The sequence below is a fragment of the Anoplopoma fimbria genome, chromosome 16, assembly GCF_027596085.1.
Source record: "Anoplopoma fimbria isolate UVic2021 breed Golden Eagle Sablefish chromosome 16, Afim_UVic_2022, whole genome shotgun sequence".
In the NCBI taxonomy this organism is placed as follows: domain Eukaryota; kingdom Metazoa; phylum Chordata; class Actinopteri; order Perciformes; family Anoplopomatidae; genus Anoplopoma; species Anoplopoma fimbria.
In genome coordinates, this window is record NC_072464.1 from 13971927 (window position 1) to 13992902 (window position 20976).

General features: G+C 41.1%; 1 protein-coding gene across 1 annotated transcript in view; it reads right to left on the minus strand.

The window, feature by feature from the left end:
- Positions 1-20976, minus strand: part of tanc1b (tetratricopeptide repeat, ankyrin repeat and coiled-coil containing 1b) — a 94414-nt gene that overhangs the window by 4855 nt on the left and 68583 nt on the right. Inside the window, 14 exon segments of the mRNA XM_054615001.1 lie at positions 462-608; positions 1248-1339; positions 2321-2453; positions 2659-2834; positions 2949-3072; positions 3235-3368; positions 8364-8442; positions 9145-9330; positions 9507-9743; positions 11984-12106; positions 12325-12433; positions 14144-14751; positions 16667-16833; positions 17403-17634. Coding sequence (XP_054470976.1) covers positions 462-608; positions 1248-1339; positions 2321-2453; positions 2659-2834; positions 2949-3072; positions 3235-3368; positions 8364-8442; positions 9145-9330; positions 9507-9743; positions 11984-12106; positions 12325-12433; positions 14144-14751; positions 16667-16833; positions 17403-17634 — 2547 coding nt within the window.

The following is a 20976-nucleotide window of genomic DNA, read 5'->3' on the forward strand; positions in this document are numbered from 1 at the left end:
GAATGGTTAAAATTGAAGACAGACATTGCCAGGACTAATAATTACCAACAAAAAATGTTATGAAGTTTCTGATGTGTATAAAGGAACAAACCTTTGGAAACTATGCTATCCAACTTATTAATACATGGTGCCTCCCTGTGTGATACATTTTTGTTTAGTTTTTATTTTATTTTGCACTTATCTCCACATCTCATCTCATCTGTTACTTATTTATCATTGTTCTACTTCAGCAGCTGGTTTTGTGTGCCATAGCACAAATAAACTTTAATTACAGAAAAAACTATTTTCTGCAGCAAATATTAATTTATTGACGCCCCGTGATATTCATTACTCACTGACAAATAAAACTCTGGTGAGTGAAACGCCTTGTATAAACAGTCATTAAAGGATGGAGCTAAAATTAGAAGCACTGGCTGAGGAACAAAGAAAAAAGAAAGTGGAGTGTCTCTTGAGAGGCTTACATTGGTTTTTCTGCGACAGCGGGAGAGATTGAGGTACAGAGAGACCCTGAGGTCTTTGAATGCCTTCAGGTCGTCGCCAAAGCCTTCTCTAGGAAACTTCCTCAGGGCGTACTGGTACCTCTGGGCTGCCTCCTTCATTTTCCCTTTCTGGAGGACACATGGAGGACAAACATGCAGTAAGGAAGAGGAACGAACCAGAAGGAAAACGTTGGGGGGGGGAAGAAGGAGGACAGAGGTATTCACCAGATACTCCTGCAAAGCCCGTTCTCTGGCTTAAGCCTTCCCTTTCTCATCAATCATACATACAAATCACAGGCAAATAACACACACACACACACACACACACACACACACACACAACACACACACACACACACACACACACACACACACACACACACACACACACACACACACACACACACACACACACACACACACACACACACACACACACACACACACACACACACACACACACACACCTGACAAGTGTGTCCTTTCTCCCACAGGCTGAATCCGTTAAATGTCAGGCATCGATCATGGCTCCTTTGTTAAGTAGTGCGGAACATACACATCCATTCCTTTTCTTCATTTAAGTGAGCTAGAATAGGATGGTTATCACTTCATTGTTGTGCTGAACTGAATTCTATAGTTCAATGTTTTTTCACTTCCTTTACAAGAAAGCCTGACATCATCTAATAATAACTCAGTACTGCTGGGCAGATTAGGAAAATGAATCATTTCATGAAGAGTTTATAGTTGATTTTTCCAGTTGCACATTACCTTGTAAAGTATGTTCCCCTCCTCCATCAGCTTCTGAAGGAGGATGATCAGGATATCAGGCTTGGAAGTAGCCATGGCCCAAGCTGCGTTCCCTGTGGTTATAGAGGGGGAAGACGAGCGTGTTATGTTGTTGTTGCCGGTGCTAACAGGAGGTCACTGTATTCTCTGGAAATTGGTACAAGGTAAAGTTACCTAAAGATTGTACCTGATCGATCGTAAGGTGACGTTCTGTAGCCTTAGTTTATTGAAGGCAGTTAAGAAAGAGTTAGGAGGGGGAGAGTGAAGAGAGAAGAGGTCATGCGAGAGGAGTCATTTGTAGTGAAAGGAAAAGGTGTTAAGTGTTTTGTGACAATATATAATTATGTGTCAGTCAACTTGAAATGGCCTGATCTTTTCAGCAGTAAATGCATGCAGAGCGTTCAACTGTGCTGAAAGAAAATGTATGGCTTCTGCTTATTACTTTTTTTTTTTCTTCTGAGACAGCAGAGTGCACTGGAGATAAGCAGCAGACCCAGATAGCTCTATGAATGTCATTTAGGTGATAAGTCACATTCTTAAATTAGCCAAGCAGAGCGTGAGGGAGAAGAGGAATGACACGCAGACACACACACACACACACACACACACACACACACACACACACACACACACACACACACACACACACACACACACACACACACACACACACACACACACACAGACCTACTAGTAAAAGTGAACACACACACACACATGCACACAAGCTGAACAGCGAGTGAAAATCAGGAATGGAAACAGGGTTACTCCAGAACATTCCACAAAATGAGTCTGATCTAATTCTTAGTACCATAAGATAGCCGAGCAGACAGAAACGAGCTTCACATCGAGGCACAAAATACTGAGTCTCTTTAGTTATTGATACGTGAACAAACTGACAAACCAGAGACAGTTTCTAGAGACCACACGAGTGACAGCTGACTTCATTGATGGTGAACTAACTGACGGCACCGATTATCTGCACACGAACCTTTACAGTACCAGCAGGTTTTACACCTGGACATAGGGAAAAATAAATAATCCATTGTGCTTACCCAGCTTGGCCCCTTTCTTTAGCAGAGTCACCACCACCGACGTGTTCCGGCAGCCTATCGCTCGGTCCAGAGGCCTCATCCCACTGTAGTCTACATGCTCTATCACCGCTCCTCTCTCCACCAAATACTGGACCTACACGGGACCACCAACAGTTAAGAAAAGGCAGAAACACTGTGTTGACAGTCATGAGCTGGCCCTAATGCAGAACGGTATGTGTGCAGTAATGGCCGAGGGACGCTCTCAGTTAAGGCTCAATGAAGTATGCTGTTGGTGTGTGGTGTTTTTGTGCACCGGTGGTTTGTGTGTATTGGGGGCGTTTTAACCAAATTTCACTTACAATCTCTGCGTCTCCGTAGAAGGCACTGAGGTCCAGCGGAGTTCGTCCATTTTTGTCCGTGTGGTCGATGACCGCACCTTTCTCCACCAAAAACTGCACTACGTTCTTGTGTCCTTTCAAACATGCCCAGCTCAGGGGGGTCAGTCCCTCCTTGTCCATCGAAGTCAAAGATGCACCTTTGAAACAAACAACGGTCATCAAATACTTCATATTAACACATTCTGCAAATGTAATACTTGCAATTGCGGTATTAATGGCGGATGCTCTGTGGCGCTGATGTCGTGGCTCACCTTTAGAAAGCAGAAACTCTACGGTGCTCAGGTGACCCTCACAGGCGGCCACCATGAGAAGGGTCCTGCCCTGCTTGTCGCTGATGTTAATATCAGCACCATTCTCCAACAGCAACTCTGCAATCTAGGAAACAGTCAGTCAGGTAACAGGCATCGGACACATCCAGGTGCACAGAGCTCACTCAAATCAGTTTGTTTAGCAGGGAGCATGACCCCGTGTCAGGAACCAATAGGGACACAGAGGGATAGTTTGTCTGGCACTAAAGAGCAACTCAGCGTTTCTCACCTGCCAGTGTCCCTGTCTGACGGCGCAGAATAGAGGCGACACCCCCCGCCGGTTAACCTGCTGCACCACCGCCCCCTGCTCCAACAGGAAGCTGCAGACCTCCATCTTCCCCCGACCGGCCGCTGCTGTCAATGCTAAAGAGAGGATGAAGGAGGAGCGGTTAAAATGTGATGTAGTCCTGATTTCTTTATTTAGATCTGAACAGAGGAACCACTTTAAGGTAAGAAACAGTAGAGTGGTGAGATAGGAGTGGAATTTAAAGCATCACCCTTAACACTAAGCCAGAGAGGATACTGTATAGCAAGATCATTAGTAAAAATGACAACATGTAGAGTACACAGAGACATATTCTGTACACAAGCAACATCAAGGGTCTTTAGTAACCCAAGTATGTGGAAAAGGAATTACTTGGATTTCCAGGCTGTTTCAATCCCAGAATCCCTCCCTTTCTTCAAGGACAAGTAGAGAAAAGCAGGCTAATGCTTGTTGCTAATTGAGTTTAAAAACAGACAATTACGTTATGCTTATTAAACTCATTAGAATTCTGCCTCAAGCTTCCCGGGCCTCGCACAGAGGGAGGAGAATCCAGTCATTTTATGCATCAACAGCCAAACATTAGAAAACTACTGCTAAACACCCGTTCTTATTTATATTTTGTATCTTTTTCAGAACACGATTAACTGGATTTAGCTGTGTCTAATTCATTTCTAAGAAAAAAAAAAAAGAACGATTTGTGCTTGTATTCGGGTCTGTGAAGAAATCAAAGACAGATTCTTGAATTGTTCAACACTTTTCTGTTAATCGGCTGCTGCTGTTGGAGTACGGCAGCAGATGGGCCGGTCTTAAATGAGCGCTAGTTGTCAAAACAGAGTAAGATCCACCATAAGAATCGGAACAGCTCTGCTCTCATTTTTTACCTCGGAGAGATTTAAGGTGCTGCTGAGCCTCCGTATCTGACTGACATCATCCATCTGGAAGAACAGTCATAGCAGCCAAACAACCCCACCCTCCATCTGCTCAAAATATGGATATCCTTACACACAGCACAGTGAGGAACAATGATTTTGAAAAAGCTAAATTTAGGCAGTGTTAAGGCTCCAGAGAGCAACATTAGCAGCACCTGGGTTACACTGAGCAAACCATCAACAGCTGTGCAGTTGTTGATGTTGAAAGTGACGCCTGTTTTTACATAACGCAGTTTATTCTAAAAAGTTTTTACTTGCTTAGTGGCAGTCCCATACATTCATGATAAGAGAACATTTATTGTCTGAGTTTTATTTTTCACTTCTTGTCTAATCTTGCCTTATTTTATCTTATCATATGTTTTGTAAGCTATTGATCAGCCTTGTGTCAGCTCTGCTCCGCCTACTCCTTCAAAGCAGCCTGTACGCTGTCCTGAGGACGAGACTCTGAGCCACCGTCTGATAAAACGGATTTACAAAGTAAACACATAATAATGTCTTTATCCTTCACCACTACACCACTAGGCTGGAGAAACCCAAGATATACCAACAACAACAAAGAGGTGCGACCTGGCATTTTTCACAAAAACTTTGCAGATCCATTAAACAACATGAAGCTATTTCTCAACACTGATTAAAGGCTCTAAATAAACATGTTTAACCAGAGTTAGAGGATTTCTCAATTTGTGTTTGCTAATGTTATACTTTATCAGTAGTTTAGTTTCTAAATTAATGAATCACTAAATTAAGTATAGCTTAATAATGGATGAAATGTCAATTACAAAATGTCTTATAAAAGGCAACACTAGAATATTGATTGTTATTTGTAAAATGGCGAGTTTGCTTGGCCTGGGGTCTTTTACATAAGAAATACATTCATGCTGAGCACACAGGCGTACTTTAACTCACCCTCTGTGAACCAAATTGAAATTATATTATTTAAAACGTTCTCATTTACATTTGACTGTTCCACATTAAAAGAAAGAAATCAGCGACGAGAAAAGAGCTTCATTCCCTTCAGCTCATGAAGGGAAAGTAACATCTTCAATTTATTTAGAAGCATTTATTTTCGCATCAACTTCCTGTTTGAAGCATGATTGAAGATAGATTGGATGAAGAATCTTTTTTCTTCAAAACGCTGATAAAAATAGCCTTTAAAAAAAAAAAATCTTTTCATCAGTTACCACAGGGTTGGCTTCAGCGCTCACAGTGAAAATGCAGGTGTTTGTCACTTGATGCGAGAATAAAGAGCATTTTTTCCCAAAGGCACCTGAGCAAACCCACAAATAGCTGCCTGGGTTGGCTCATGCTGTGCTCTTATTATACAGTAGGAACACTTCGCTCTTTGTACATATGAAATAAAACAGCAGAGCGTTGTACGGACGATGAAAAGACCTCAAGTGCATTTTATTCTGCTCATATTCAGAATTTTCCCCCTGTATTTAAGCCATTCTAACTACAGTATTAAGAGCAGTGGGCAGTCATTCTCCACTAGCTTAAGACCTCTTGAAAGAAATCTATATCAGCATGAGCATACAAACTCAACAAAGCCAAGCACTGTACACCAAATAATTGCTCAATGCCCCTCAAAAAATTGAGATCCTGTCTCAAAAAAAAAAGAAATGTTATCATTTAAATGAATGATTGCCACGATAACATCCAACAAGAATAATATGCATCAAAGTACCCACTGGCTACTGCATTTGTCATGGATTGTTATACATATATTCCTTTTTAGGATGCTTATCAAAAATGACAGAGGATGGTCTTTACTCAGCTGTACATTCCAGGGGTTAGAAACAACAAAATTATCATAAAATGATACATTATTTACAAAAGATTACTTTCCTGAAACACAGGGATTTGTTGATCTTTGCCTTGAGCCAATCCTACTGCTGTGTTTTCACCTCAATGATCCTGTGCAGGTAAATTACCTTTCTTTGCATAACTGTGGGGTGTTTTGCATCCTAAGAGGGGTTTTTAAAAAGATGGAGCTTCCACAGATGTAAAATTCAATCTGCCTCTATTTAAACACAGGAGACAGTGGGTCTATTTGCATAGAGATGTAATATACCAATGAATTTGAATATGAAATACATCTTCACAGAGACAGGTTGTTATCGGAGAATTGTTTTGGAGACAGCAATGAATGGACTGTTCCAGAGGGGATATTGCAGGGACTCTGTTGGTTTTGGCATTAACTGCATCAGAGGGCAGACTTTTATAAGGTTGGATTATTAAATCTGCACGCTTAACGGTAGAAAAGGGATTTGAAGTGAAACTGAGATTTAATATAGTTCCGCTCAGCACTGATCATTTCTGTTGTTTGCATCCAAACAACATGGGCACAGTCATTTGTACTGCCTGTAGTGAACTCCTCTACAAAGCGGTTTCTATACCTGTAATTCACCAATAAATATTCATTATATGTGCGAAGAAAATACAGGTTTTTTTCTCCAGAGTAAGTCCCAGCCTGGATCTCGTTTTAAATGACAGATATAGCCAGATGGGTGAATATGTGATCGTGTCAAGGGTTTTGGAGACACATTGTTCAGGTCGGAGGTGCTATGGCAAAGCTCTGCAACTTTCTATTGCTACCTGTGACCTAAAATATAATGACTTTATAAGCCATACAAAGAGGGTGCTGGCTGTGATTTAACATCCACTCTGTAAATAGAGCTGAGAGCTCAATTTAGGGTATGGTTACTATTATTCACAGTGATAATCATGTCCAGGTTACATATCAGGTTTAGTAATATGACTCAAAGCTTTGGACAAATGCTTTATGTTTTCAGCAACAAGAAGGCAGGTGAAAAGATTATACCAGAACACAGATCCCAGTCACATCAGAGGAAACAGAGCAGCAGTTCCTCAAAGGAATATTTCAGGGTCTGAAGTCCTGCAGTCATTTAGCAGGACACAAGCACCAGTTAAGCACACTGTGGACACGGACAGCCTGTCCACTAATAGGCTGACCTACATTCCTGTAGCACCAATTTTTTATTGCTAAATCCTGCTGGCTTACAACCGAGACAGACATAAAGAGACTATTATTAAAATTCTTCTTTTTGTAAAAAAAAATCTATTCTAGTATGATTGAAAAAAAGCATCAAACACTATTGTCAAACAAGAAGGGGTACGATTTGAACATTTATAGCTTGAATTACTTAAGTCTCAAAGCAAAAGCTCACATTGAAGTTGAGAGACAAACATTTCAAAAACATTTACGGAAAAAAACTGCAGCTCTCACACTTAATGTGTCTGCAACTTCACAAAGGTCTAAGAAAGATTTTTAGTACTCAAACTGGGAACCAGAAAACGAGGCACATGTGCAAATAAATATTCTTATGGCCACTTATGGGTCCATCCAGAGGGTGAAATGTCTCTCAAAGTAAACATTACTCTCTACTAATTTGTCCAGCTTTATTTTTAGCAATTCCATCCCTGACATTCACTTCCTGCTTCTAGACTTTAGACTGTTACCTGCTGCTGCACATTTTTTGTACCATTTATTATTTCGATCTCAAATTGCTTTGAGCTCGCCATCAACAACAATCACTGTCGACAACTTCTACCCCTGATAAGCAGACTCTGTCTCTCACTTTCTGTTGTCAATCTACTTTAATCAGGCAGTAGCACAAACTTACCAGTCTCCCAAAAAAGAGATGAAAAAAAAAAGGCTCAACTAAAGTCAACAACTAAATCTAAGTGGATTACAAACCATATGTAATGCGTAAACGTTTATACCTACATGCGGTCTACAATACATACAACAGCTGGTGGAGTGACTTCAAAATGTTCAAACTGTTGGCGATATCTTCACAAAGAGCCCCAAGGGATACTGTAGCTGAAATCCAGCGGCATGTTGGAAAATCATTGTCCTGAGGAAATGCTGTGTTGACCAAACTCAAAGTAGAAACCCACATGAGCCACAATAAGTAATGCTTTTACCAGAAAGCACAGGAAAAACTTGGAACGGCCATAAAAAAGCGCACACATTTGGGATGAGCGACCGACACATCAAACAGAGAGCTTTACTTTGCAGAAGAGAGAGACACACGATCCTCAGCTGCAGCATGCAATAACAGCAGTGAGGTCCAGAATGTTAAAACAGCAGGCGATGATACAGGGGAGCCACGTAATGCAAAAAGATGGATGAAAACATACCTGTCTCTCCCCACAGAGTGTCGTGGCTATCAATTTGCACAGCATGCTCATTATTCAACGCCAGCAAGCCTCTCACAACCTGCCAAAAAAGAAACTTGGATTAATGGCATACTGTTTCAGAATAAGATATCAAATAAATCTTCAAGAGGTTATACAATATGCTAATTTTGTAGCAAAATAGCAACAAATGGGATACCCCAGGGTGAGACTAGAGAGCCACTTGTCCCTGAACCACGGTAGGAGGTGATATGAGTTGAGTCCTATCTGATTAATACTTCGACTTTAACGGGGTCTCCTTCTACATGTGGGTTGACAGCTTAGCTTGGCCCAGTTCTGTTATTCTGAGCCGGGCCTTAGGATCCCATTCCAACTAATGAGGAGGCCAAAATAAACCTTAAGCCTGCATCCCACCTGGACCCTGATTTTAAACCTTAAGTCATCCTCACTGAAAACAAGATGTACTCAGATTATATCTATAGCTACCTCTGCTTTCTGGGATATTTTGTGGAAAGCTGTGTGAAAACCCATAGGTGAGGATAGCGATGCTTTTGTAAAGTTAGAAACATCTTTTATTATTAAACATGCAGTGCATTCTGAAAATATATTGTGTTTTGTATGTGTGAGTCTTAGTTTCTTCTTTCAAATATGTCTCTTTATGTAGTCAGTAAACTTTAACAATCATGTTCTCAACTCAATTCATTGTTTTTACTGTACATGGTGAGGCTGCTGGTGGTGGTTGACTGTGTGTAAAGTAAAACATGTGCATGTCTGTGAGTCAGACCTGTGTGTGTCCCATGCTGGATGCTGCTATCAAAGCCTGCTGCAGAGCTTTGTTCTTCAGAGCACAGTCCTGCTGCTGCCCCTCAGCACTCCATTCCAGCTCCAGCAGGTACTGGATAATCTCTGGGTGTCCTCGGAGAGCAGCATGGACCAGTGCACACTGGCCACTCTTATCTACATGATCAACCTGGTGGGAATACAACACGGTTAGTTTTACCTGGGATAAATGTACTGTATGTTTAAATAGCTTTGGAGTGATGTACTGCTGCAATGCGGCTGAGATACGACTTTAGCCTGAGAACAGTTCAGTTTTGGTATTTCTAACACATCTTTATTTATAAAACTAGAGGGTGGGCTCCTCACCTTGCCCCCCCTCTTGCAGAGCATCATGACTAGTCCCAAGTGTCCTGCAGCGGCTGAGAAGCAGAGGGGGTTCATGCCATTCTCAGACACCACGTCTACGCTGGCCCCAAACTCCAACAGCAGGAAGGCAATTTCCTGGTGGCCGAGGTGGCACTGGACGCAGAGCACCGGCGCGTTGTTCAGCACCTCTGTGCGGTAATTCACGTTTGCACCACCAAGCATCAGCAGACGGCTCACCTGATTGTGCAAATGAAATGCAAACACAGACAGCTGGTGTTGGAACAATGTTATCAAAGTGTTACCACCTGGGCACTTGAGTATTATCTGAAAACAACTGTGCATTTATAAGCCCTCTTATGTAAAAGACAATTAGAAATCTCTTTTTAATGTTTCCTTAATGTTTGAAGATTTATGTAATTGCATAAAAGGAGAAAAACAAAACTAACAACATGCTGTCATAATGTGTTTTTCAAGGTAAAAAACATGAATTGCATAATATTCACAATACTAAACAAAGGCATTATAGTTATCTTTTGAAAAGAATATGATCTTGACTGATTTTAAAATAAAGTTAAATTCCAAGCCCATGCATTTTTCCAATGTATGGCTGTGTGAACACCATGGTCAAGGACTAATTCAAACAGCAGCAGAATCTAGAGCTCGGACTCTAAAACACAGTTGATGTTCTCCACCTAATTTCAGTGCAAACGTTTTTATTGCTTTAGCTTCAGATATTTTTCTACCAGCAAAGGTCAGCCACAAAATGAAGTGGTCACATTCTACTGAATGCAATTATTAAGTGTGTTATTCTCTTCCTTGATGAGGAAATCAATAATGAATGCTTAGTCAAACAGAACCACGGAGCCAAATGAGTATCCGACAACAGGAAATTAAATTGTGTATTTTTCGTTGGGTCCAATGTAAAAAAGAATTAACAACAATTCTCTGTTTTTCCCAGAGGACAGAACAAGGTTATTCTGTAAATGTCTCTCTGAGTGATGTTATACTTGCACACAATAACTCGCAAATGGACATTGAGGATGACAACAAGTGATGGAATACCACTGAAATACTATAATATGTGGTATCATTTAGCTTCAAGCCAGAATACATCATTGTGACATAATCTAGGAAAGGCCCGTCCATCAAAACAAAACTGGAGGAGACTCCAAAAGCAACAAACCATTGTAGAATATCTGAGGAGTCAAAAGTGTAACTGAATATCTGAATAAATACAGAAGTTAAATACCATATTTTATATTCATAGTATAAAAAAGCTTATCCTTGAAATACTTTCTGACCCCCATCTTTTGCTATCTCCTCAAGTTTCCTATTTTTCTTCATCCTGGTGCACTTTTAATGAAGTTCCCAAATAACCTGCCAACTTCATTTTCTGTGTAGTTTATCTGAGAATAAGAATGCCTGTGAAATATCTGATACACAAAGGGCTAATCACTGTGTGAAACAAGCAACTAAATATGTTTAGTCTTGGAATATTATTAAGCTACAAGATATAAATTATATTACATTTGGCTAAAGATGAAAACTGAATGCATCAGCCTTCTTTTCTTTTCTTCTTGGGTCGAAATAAGCATTTTGAAATTATCTAATGCAACACAGACGATATTTTATCACTGACGCACTCTTTTCTCTTGCTCCAGTCTATAGTCATTGGTTACATTAGCCAAAAACACTCTAGATCAATCATTGTCATGAACATACTGAGACCTGTTCTCATCATTATCATATAAGCACAAATGGGACATATTGCAAGAAGGACAAGAAATGCCAAAAGACGGTAATGTGAGAAAAATGTGAATTATTGCTAAATGTTATGAGAAAATGGGAAATGTGAGGTAAATAGCAAATGCTTCAAGAAGAAAGATTAGGCTTTTACATTTTTACAATCAGTAAGCTACTCCGACTCTAATTATTTTTGTATTCATTTACACTTTTGCCTGCCAGTTAATGGTTTTTAATTTCAGCCTTAGGGACAAGAGACGACCATAGATCAAGCTAATGGTTAAAAAAAAGATGAATCTGTCCAGGCCGATGAGCATCCTTGCACTGCTTTTAATGGCAGTTTCAAAAGTTAATCTGCTCTGAGCTCACGTTCATCCCCATAAGTATGTGTAAGGAACAGAGTGTGACATTTATAATAATTCACAACTTAATTGCCATCCGTGGAATTGCAAGAGCATTCAGGAGGACATTTGGGTTCTTCAGATGTCACTTTTAATACCATGTATCAGTTTGTGTGGGAGTTGAGAGTTCTGGGGAAATAATTTCAATAATCAATCAATCAGTCACCTATTAGGACCAAAAATCTATTTATTATCAAAATTACAGTCTAAAATTTGAAGAATTGCTTATTTTGTCTGACCCCCGATCAAAAACCCAGTTTAGTATTGAGAAGCCGAAACAAGCTGATGTTTCATCATTGAATCAGCTAATTGAAAGCTGGAGAACATCTTTACCTTGACGTTGGGTGTGTAGAGATTCCTCAGGGAGGCCAAGGCTGCAGAAAGGCCATCGGCACTGCAGCTGATCCACAAAGCCTGCAGCACACTGGATGACACACCCGTTCTCTTACTCAGGCCCTGCCCACACACAAACACAAACACATACACCAATGCATATATGAAATCACAAGGATATAAACACACATACATAAAGTCAATGGACTTGAGCTGAACAAGTGTCTCTATTCTCATCTCTCTCGTAGTTTATCCTCTGGTGAACTATACTCACACTGAATAAATAAACAGAGAATGAACACGCTGAATATAGAGAGCATGTATAGGTTTCTAAGCTGTACCTTGAAGATGTGTGCTTTGAGGATGTGGTGTCCCAGCTCCATCGTCTGCTGACGGTTAAGTTTCCCCTCTTGGCGGGAAAGCATGAAAGCCATAAGAGCATGGCCAGTCCTGGGCAAGGAAACAACAGAGATGATACTCAGCTATAGAGGAGAATAGGTAACAAACAGAATGACAGCAGAACACTTGGAGACCTAAGTTTTCCTGATGCTGTGGCTGAATGAATGTTCATAAAACGCTTTCATAATAAAGATCGTCTGGTCTTCTGCTTCAGAATACAATTTGGATGCTATTTTTTAGAAATACGTAAATCTACTGATGCATTTGGTGTTCATCTATCCCACGTGAACATGAAACTGCTCATTTTGGTTATGAAGACTACCTTGGTGAGTGAGTTAATGAGGAATTCAGAATACCCCCTTGAAGGATGGGGAAGAGTGTTAAACCCCTGGGTTCTCCTTTCAATCTTCACTCAGGCACTCTGCCATTAATTAATGCAGAACTTCATTAAAAGGACATGCATGATTGCAGATCACTTTGATCTGGTTAAAATTCTCTCCATTCATGCCCTGGCACAGACAGAGAGGCAGTGAGGCAAGCTTTTGTCTGCATGTGCACTCCCTGTGCCATACTCTGAGTCTTTGTTTCTTTTTAATGAAGGAGTTGGAAGGCTGTGAATGACCAGAATATGAAGCTCGGCTCTGGGCCATTTAGAAACACCACTGTGTGAGCAGAGGTGATACTTACGAGCATCAGGGAGGAGAAAAAGCATGCCAAAGTGACATCATACAATTTATCAATTGTGAATGACTGAAGTCTGTAATGTGCATGAGGAGGCTCCAGAATCGCAATAAGTTAGCCTTACTATAGCAGAGAAGCCCACCTCACAGGGCAAAGAGGGCACAGAAAGGAAATAGTGATACATTTCTGCAGATTGGAGTCTCCTCTAGAAGTTTAAGTGGAATACAATGTAGATTCACACAAATGCATGAATTATGTTAAATGTTTAGGACAAACCAACATCCAGAAATGGAAGGTATTCATAGTTTTCAACTTGTTTTATAATATTATATCCATTTCTAAAACATGTTTTAGTGAACAGGGACACATTGGCCGGAACACAAACTAACAAAATTACTTTTAGAAAATGTATCTCATATATTTTTAACATCCAGCACATCTTTGTTTGTCAGTAGTGTCCTAGTAAATGTTGATTGCTAGTGACAAATGAAAAAAATCAAGTTGCAATACAGTACATAATAGCACCTGCATTATAAAAAAGTGGGTTGTTATGATTACAACAAACATGGAACATCTCAAAGCCAATTTCCTCTCTGACTCCAACATATGAATCATTCTGCACTTATTTATCAGAATGTTTTATTTATTCTCCACGCTAAGTCCTTCATGTCAAATCTACTTTTCATGCAAAGTGTTGGCCATGATTAACATACCATTAATAAGTAATTCAGGACTATGAGAAGAAACTTCAGGGACAAACAACATGATTATTTTTCATGAGTGCTGCCTGCTTATTATTTGTACTCAAAGGGCTGAATTCTAAACAGTTGACTAATAAAAGAATGCAGTAAGGATATCGTCTTTAAAAGCCTCCTTCATTTTATTAATATGACTACTGTAATGTAATTATCATCATGGCTTGATTTGTACTTCCCTTGATTCGTGATTTGTACTGTGATGCACAGCAAGAACATTTTCTAAATGTACTACAGACTTGTCATGCCTGTAAAAGTTCCCCGCAATCCATAAAGGAGAACTTCTGAGTTACTGCATTAGCTTAAAAAGAAAAAGAGGACTGACCTGGGGTCACAGAGGAAGTCTGTACTCTCTCCATCAGCTCTCCACACCAGCCACTCTCTGAAGGAGGGGTGGCAAAACATGCGCGTCTTGTCCCGCCGTTTGATGAGGAAGCAAGACAGCAGCTCCATGCGTTGTTGGAAGTCCTCCCACGGCAGCTCCCCTTGGACGAAGACGGCGTTGATGGCCTGGAACAGCTGTTCGTCGGTCATGGGGTGCAGCGAGGCGAGCGCCACATTGAGGATGGGCAGTGAGCGCTCAAAGGCCGAATTGGTCATGAACTTCATGTTGCACTGCAGCTGGTAGAGCTCAGCCAGCGAGACGGGCACCACTTTGTAGCTGGCACTCTTGATCACCAGGTGACCTCTCTCAAACAGATCCAGGGTGAGTTTGAGATACAGGTAGGAACCCTGGCTGCGGGCGATCAGGTGGCTACTGAGCTTGCCGACTGTGATCGGGTCGGCCTTGCCGTTCAGGCTAATATTGTTCATGATGTCCTTGCTGCCATTGATGCGGTACTGGATGTACGCATTGAGGTCGTTGCTTATCTCTGCGTTGTCGGTGAAGTCATCCAGGGAGATCTTGGAGAACGGCAGAAGGCTTGTGATCTCCTATGGAAGAGACATAGTGAAGACAGTCAGTGACATATAAGAAGTTATATTTCCATGCTCTTTGCAAATTAGCATATATTAATTGAGAAAATGTACAAATAAATCTCAATACACGGAAACCAATATGAAGTTTTCTAGTTCTCGTCTCTGCAATATGAATTAATTTCCTTATTACCACAACAGACAAATAAAGGAATTATTATCAGAGGGCTGTCTTTCAGCAGCAGGGGGGCAAACATCCTGAGCTATCAGGCCACTGCAGACACTTGTTACTGTTGGAAATGTGGCGGTGAGAAAAAACAGGACTGGGAAAGCGAGTATTAAGAGGCAGGGGATGGATGGGATGGTGGGGGGGCAACTGGAGCACTTCTAACAGAGGTCTGAGTCAGAGCTCACATTTCAATCTATGTCCTGGGGGTTTGAGAAATCAATGCACCTTAATCCTTCCAATCCTCTGCCTGTCTGAGGCTAAAGAAACATTGCCTCAGTGAGATAACACTTCACTCTTCCTCATCACGACAAGGTACAGCAAATACGCGCGCGTGCACGTGTGTCCACACATGCACAGAGTCACTGAATCACACTGATTAGAATCCACGCGGTGAGTGAAGTGCCAGCAACACCTTACCGATAAGCCAGATATAAGTCCAGCAAGCAGAGGCCAATATCCTGAACCCTTCCACCGTGTAGACATCCCATTTGTTTACTCAATGTACAAAACAAAGCTGTGACACTTTCATGACCCTATGCACACATATGAAGCCTTGGTTGCAAACTGAGTAGTATTTCTTCATGGATTGTATTCAAGACAGAGTATTATGTGGCCTTTCCAATGCCAGCGGAATAATTCATCCCTTGTTATATCTACTACTTACTCTGACAATGTGACATGTGAAACTGGATGGTGACTTAAGGGGTTGTGACACAAATTCCCTTAAATTTAAAACCTGTTCCACTGTGTCAATCAGAGCCCACCTACAGAGCTACACCTAAATTGCATTGTGGGCAGTCAGCTGGGACATCCGGAAAAAATCTTTCCTCACCACAAACGGACCCTGACAGATTAATAGAGGTGAATACATAAGCGCGTGAATACAAACTGTCACCGTTGCATTAGATTGATTTAGCATATCTAGAGAACCTTGACATAAGCTGAGTATTAATTATATTCTGACTTACAGGAGAAAAGAGAATAGGTAGAGCTTGGTTTTTTGGTGAATTGCATACTGATGGCCACTACCTCTGCCTGGCTTCTGCTTGAGCATTAATAACTTGAGCTCTGGATGTCAGCTCTCACATTATTATCCGAGGCTCAGTGCTTCGTCTCAGCAAAGAAAATCAGACGTTGTGTGCCCCATCGGGCGTTTCAAAGCCTCGGCTATCGCCAGTGTGAGTTCAGCACATCTCTGTAACGGGTCGACCTAGCGTTTCTTTCCCCCAAGCTCGTCAGCTCACAGTGACTGACTGCTCCTTCCCTGTCATGCAGTCTTGATTCCTGGGTCACTGATACTTAAGTTCCTTCTTGAATGTTCCAGGATACGCTTGACAAAAAATGCCTCTGTAGAGAGTAGAGTCTGACGAGGAAGAGCGGCTCAGGGAAACCTTTCAACTTTCACACTTGTCAAAATCCTCGGGGGTTTGAAGGCAGTCAGTGAGACTATCAGGAGGTGACGGAAGATCGGACTTGAGCTTTGTTACATTTTACAATGGGATTGAGATAGTTCTTAAATTAGCTAACCTTCTGCAATAAGCAGATTCTTCGACAAAAGTTGGTTAATTTGAAATGTTGAATGAGTCTTAATCATGACAATGTATATTCATAATTCATATTCATATCTGTTATATTGCAATTAAATATATTTTGTACATTTTCTACACAAGATTTTTTTATTTTTTTATTAATGAGCTTCCTTACCAGTAAATTGACCCGGACAGTGACCACAAGTTTAAGCCAGGAGGGGAACTTGGCAATGATCTTTGTGATGAAGGAGGCAATGGTGTCTCCGTAGTCCGGCTTATGGAACTCGGCTTCGTTCAGCCCGTCTATCAAGATGATGTGATCCTCCTCTGGAATCCTTCGCTCTAGAAACACACACACACACAATAACCAACAAAGGGAAACGACGTGCAGTGAGATGCAGCTCTTACTGTGACAGTATCAACTTAACTTCACCGTGGCCAGTGTGCAGAGAGGTGCCTTGTTTCAATGCAGTAACTAATGAGTGAGTGGTCAGGTACCCCTTAGATTCATTAACTACACAGCCACTGCTCACACTTCACTCCTTACTGAAACGTCAAGTAGGATTTGCTCCGTAGAGACAACAGTTAATACTTTCGGTGGCAGCTGATAAGAGTTACTCCAGGGGGTGGTGGTGGGGGGGGGGGGGGACTGTCATGATTATTTGGTATTATCATAATCTTGTAATGATAATCTTTTGCATTTTTATAATATTTGCAAGCTGCAGTGTCTCTTTTTGACATAGGAACATTTATGAAAACGTCAATTACATTCCATTACAGTTATTTTGCAGAGCAGGTTACATTTCATCACATATTCATATATTTAGAACAATTTGGGGTTCAGTGCTAAAGGACACACGTAAAAATGCATCAAGACACATACAATAAAATATAATACAATGGTGTTTTACCTTTACGAAGGCTGGTTAGTGGCTCAAGGACCCCCCTCCGGAAAGCAGCCATGGGGTCCTGGACACAGGAGCGCAGACTGAGCATGCTCTGGAGGTGGGGCTCTTTCAGCAACATCTCCCGGTACGCACTGAGCTGGTGTGCTCTGCACAGCAGGGCAGCGATACTATGCACAAACTCTGGAACTAGGCAAGTGTACGTGTTATCCGCCTGGCAGTAGTGATATGCCACCACCTGTAAACACAGAGAGAGGAGAGGAAGACAGATAAAGGCAGAGTTATTTCAGAGTATTTAAAAACATTTCAGAGTAAGACATGTTATTTAGTTTTGGCTTTAGCAATGAAAAATATGCAAAGCTGGGAACCATCATAAATCTCAAAGCATTAGCAAAAGCCAACTGCTTTGTTGATTTGAAACCAAATTATGTGGATACAGTCTTGAATCTGATGCTCTTTTATTCATACTACTCTCCATAAAGCCACAACTAGAGGGGATGATGAGGTAATTGGGCAAAGGCCGACCACCTCAGATAAACTCTACTATAAAAATAAGCTAGTGGATCCCAGGTGGAGCTTCAAAAGGAGGATCTTCTGTGTCTGAAGTTGGGTTGCTGCAGTGTTCAAAGGAGGTCTGATTTAGAAGCAAAAAGGAGGGACAGGGGTCGGGTAAGAAGCACAGAGAGATGCCCTAGGGATGTATGACTCTGTTCTAATTACAGTCCAACCTGGAGGAGCTGACACACTTCTAAGATCAGCAAGAGGAGGAGCAGGTGACCAGTTCATCTGCTGCTGCTGCCTATTGTTCCATCAACAATGATGACCAGCTTTTGGAAAAATAACTAACTAAAGCACTTTCTTCTAAGCCAAACCACGGTGACATAAGTGACATCCATTACAAATGTCCTTCATTTTAGGACATTTGTAATGGAGGAAATATAAACGCCATTGACTAATAAATCCACTATAAGCACTGCATGGTGTTGACAGTAATTCGAAGATCTAAAATAAGACATTTATAGGAACAATGACACCATACTTTGTGCACCAATCCAGAGCCCCATGATGGCGGCGGTGCTCAAAGAAGGAACTGTGATACAAACAAGTAATTACAAATTAAACCCTGGGATTATGTGATAGTCAGAGAAGTAGGTAACTCGGTGAGTATTTAGCTAAATCCAAACGCATAAGCAAAGGAAGTAATTCAACTCAATGAAATCAAATTATCTGTGACCTTTAAAAAACACCGTATTCCAGAGAAAACAGAGACCGTGGAACCCTTTTCTCCTGGGACTTACGGTAAATGAATACACAATAAATTAAAGTTACCTGGCATTTGTATAAACACAATATCTTGTCATGTGTGCCTGACAAAGAGACTGCAGTGATAGTTAGCGTACAAGTCATGTCGACTCCTGCCTCATCAATGAGCAATAAGCATCTCGGCAAATATGATGCAACACTCTGCAGTGCACCTGCAGCCCTTCATGTCCTGGCACAGAAATGAACCTGCTGTTGTGAAACAATGCCTAAAACGTGCCTCTGAAATAGGGTTGAGATATAAAACTGCGATAGACCATAAAACGTAATGGCCTCAGTGCCCCTATTATGACACCGCTTTCAAATCAATGATTAAAAAGAACTGACAGACTTTGACAGAAGCTGCTCAGTGCATCAGTATTCACACATCACTGAGCGCCTGTTGGAAACACTTAACACAATAATTAGCTTGAGGAATATCGCTTGGGTTTATTGGACATTTAGATGAGCCTCAGTGGCATAAAGTCAGATGTCTGGTGCATGACATTTAGCGTTTCCAGAGGCAGAGGTAAACAGCACAGTAGGTATCTCATGCCCCATTTCACTATTAAGCAGGTATCTATAAATTATGTGAATGCCATTGTGAATTCAAAATATTTTCTGAAACACAGTGGCCCTCAATCTTCCTACTTAAAACTCTCAGCAGGCGAAAAAATACAAAAATGTGCTGGTGTTGCATGGTAAGCAGCAGTGGTGCTACTTTATAAACCACACATGTGAATAGGGTGTAGTCGGTAGTCCCTAAAGGAGCATGAGTGAAGAACAGAGGAGAACTTTCTGCCAATTAAATATCTCAGGATGTTGAAAAGTGATACAGATATTACGAGATAGATTAGATTAGAAATGTACAGTGGGTACGGAAAGTATTCAGACCCCTTTAATGATGCATTTTTCACCCTTTGTTTCATTGCAGCCATTTGCTAAAAAAAAAAAATGTTCATTTTTTTTTTAGCGCATTGGGCAGGTGATGAGCAGTGCCTGGTTTTCTCCACACATACCGCTTAGAATTAACGCCAAAAAGTTCAATCTTGGTCTCATCAGACCAGAGAATCTTATTTCTCATAGTTTGGGAGTCCTCCATGTGTTTTTTGGCAAACTCTATGCGGGCTTTCATATGTCTTGCACTGAGGAGAGGCTTCCGTCGGGCCACTCTGCCATAAAGCCCCGACTGGTGGAGGGCTGCAGTGATAGTTGACTTTGTGGAACTTTCTCCCATCTCCCTACTGCATCTCTGGAGCTCAGCCACAGTGATCTTTGGGTTCTTCTTTACCTCTCTCACCAAGGCTCTTCTCCCACGATTGCTCAGTTTGGCTGGACGGCCAGGTCTAGGAAGAGTTCTGGTCATCCCATACTTCTTCCATTTAAGGATTATGGAGGCCACTGTGCTCTTAGGAACCTTGAGTGCTGCAGAAATTCTTTTGTAACCTTGGCCAGATCTGTGCCTTGCCACAATTCTGTCTCTGAGCTCCTTGGGCAGTTCCTTCGACCTCATGATTCTCATTTGTTCTGACATGCACTGTGAGCTGTAAGGTCTTATATAGACAGGTGTGTGCCTTTCCTAATCAAGTCCAATCAGTTTAATTAAACACAGCTGGACTCCAATGAAGGAGTAGAACCATCTCAAGGAGGATCAGAAGAAATGGACAGCATGTGAGTTAAATATGAGTGTCACAGCAAAGGGTCTGAATACTTATGACCATGTGATATTTCAGTTTTTCTTTTTTAAGAAATTTGCAAATCGATTTTAGCAAATGGCTGCAATGAAACAAAGAGTGAAAAATTTAAAGGGGTCTGAATGAAACAAAGAGTATAAAGTTTAAAGGGGTAAACACACACACACCCACTGTATATATACAGTATATATAAACACACACACACACACACACACACGTCATTCCAATCTCGCGCTCCTCTTTAAAATGCACCACAAATATTCAATGGATATATTCTGTGAAAAGAAAATAATAAAAAGCTAAAGCCCCAATGTCCCCTTTTTGGTGTCTTCCCTTAATGAAAGACAGTGAAAGCTACAGTAGTAAGGATATAATCTGAAAAGTTTTTACTTAACACAGCTGATCCGAAGTAAATGTCAGACTAGACACCGTTAGAAACAGTTTTCTTTTCAGGAAAAAACTTCTGACTACTGTTAAGTGTGGTCCCATGGCAGCACAGAGAGAGACCCTATGGTAATTCTCCACCTACACAATGCAAATGCCTTCCATCTGTGAGTTGAAAAAGAGAATGCTAACTATCTATTTTA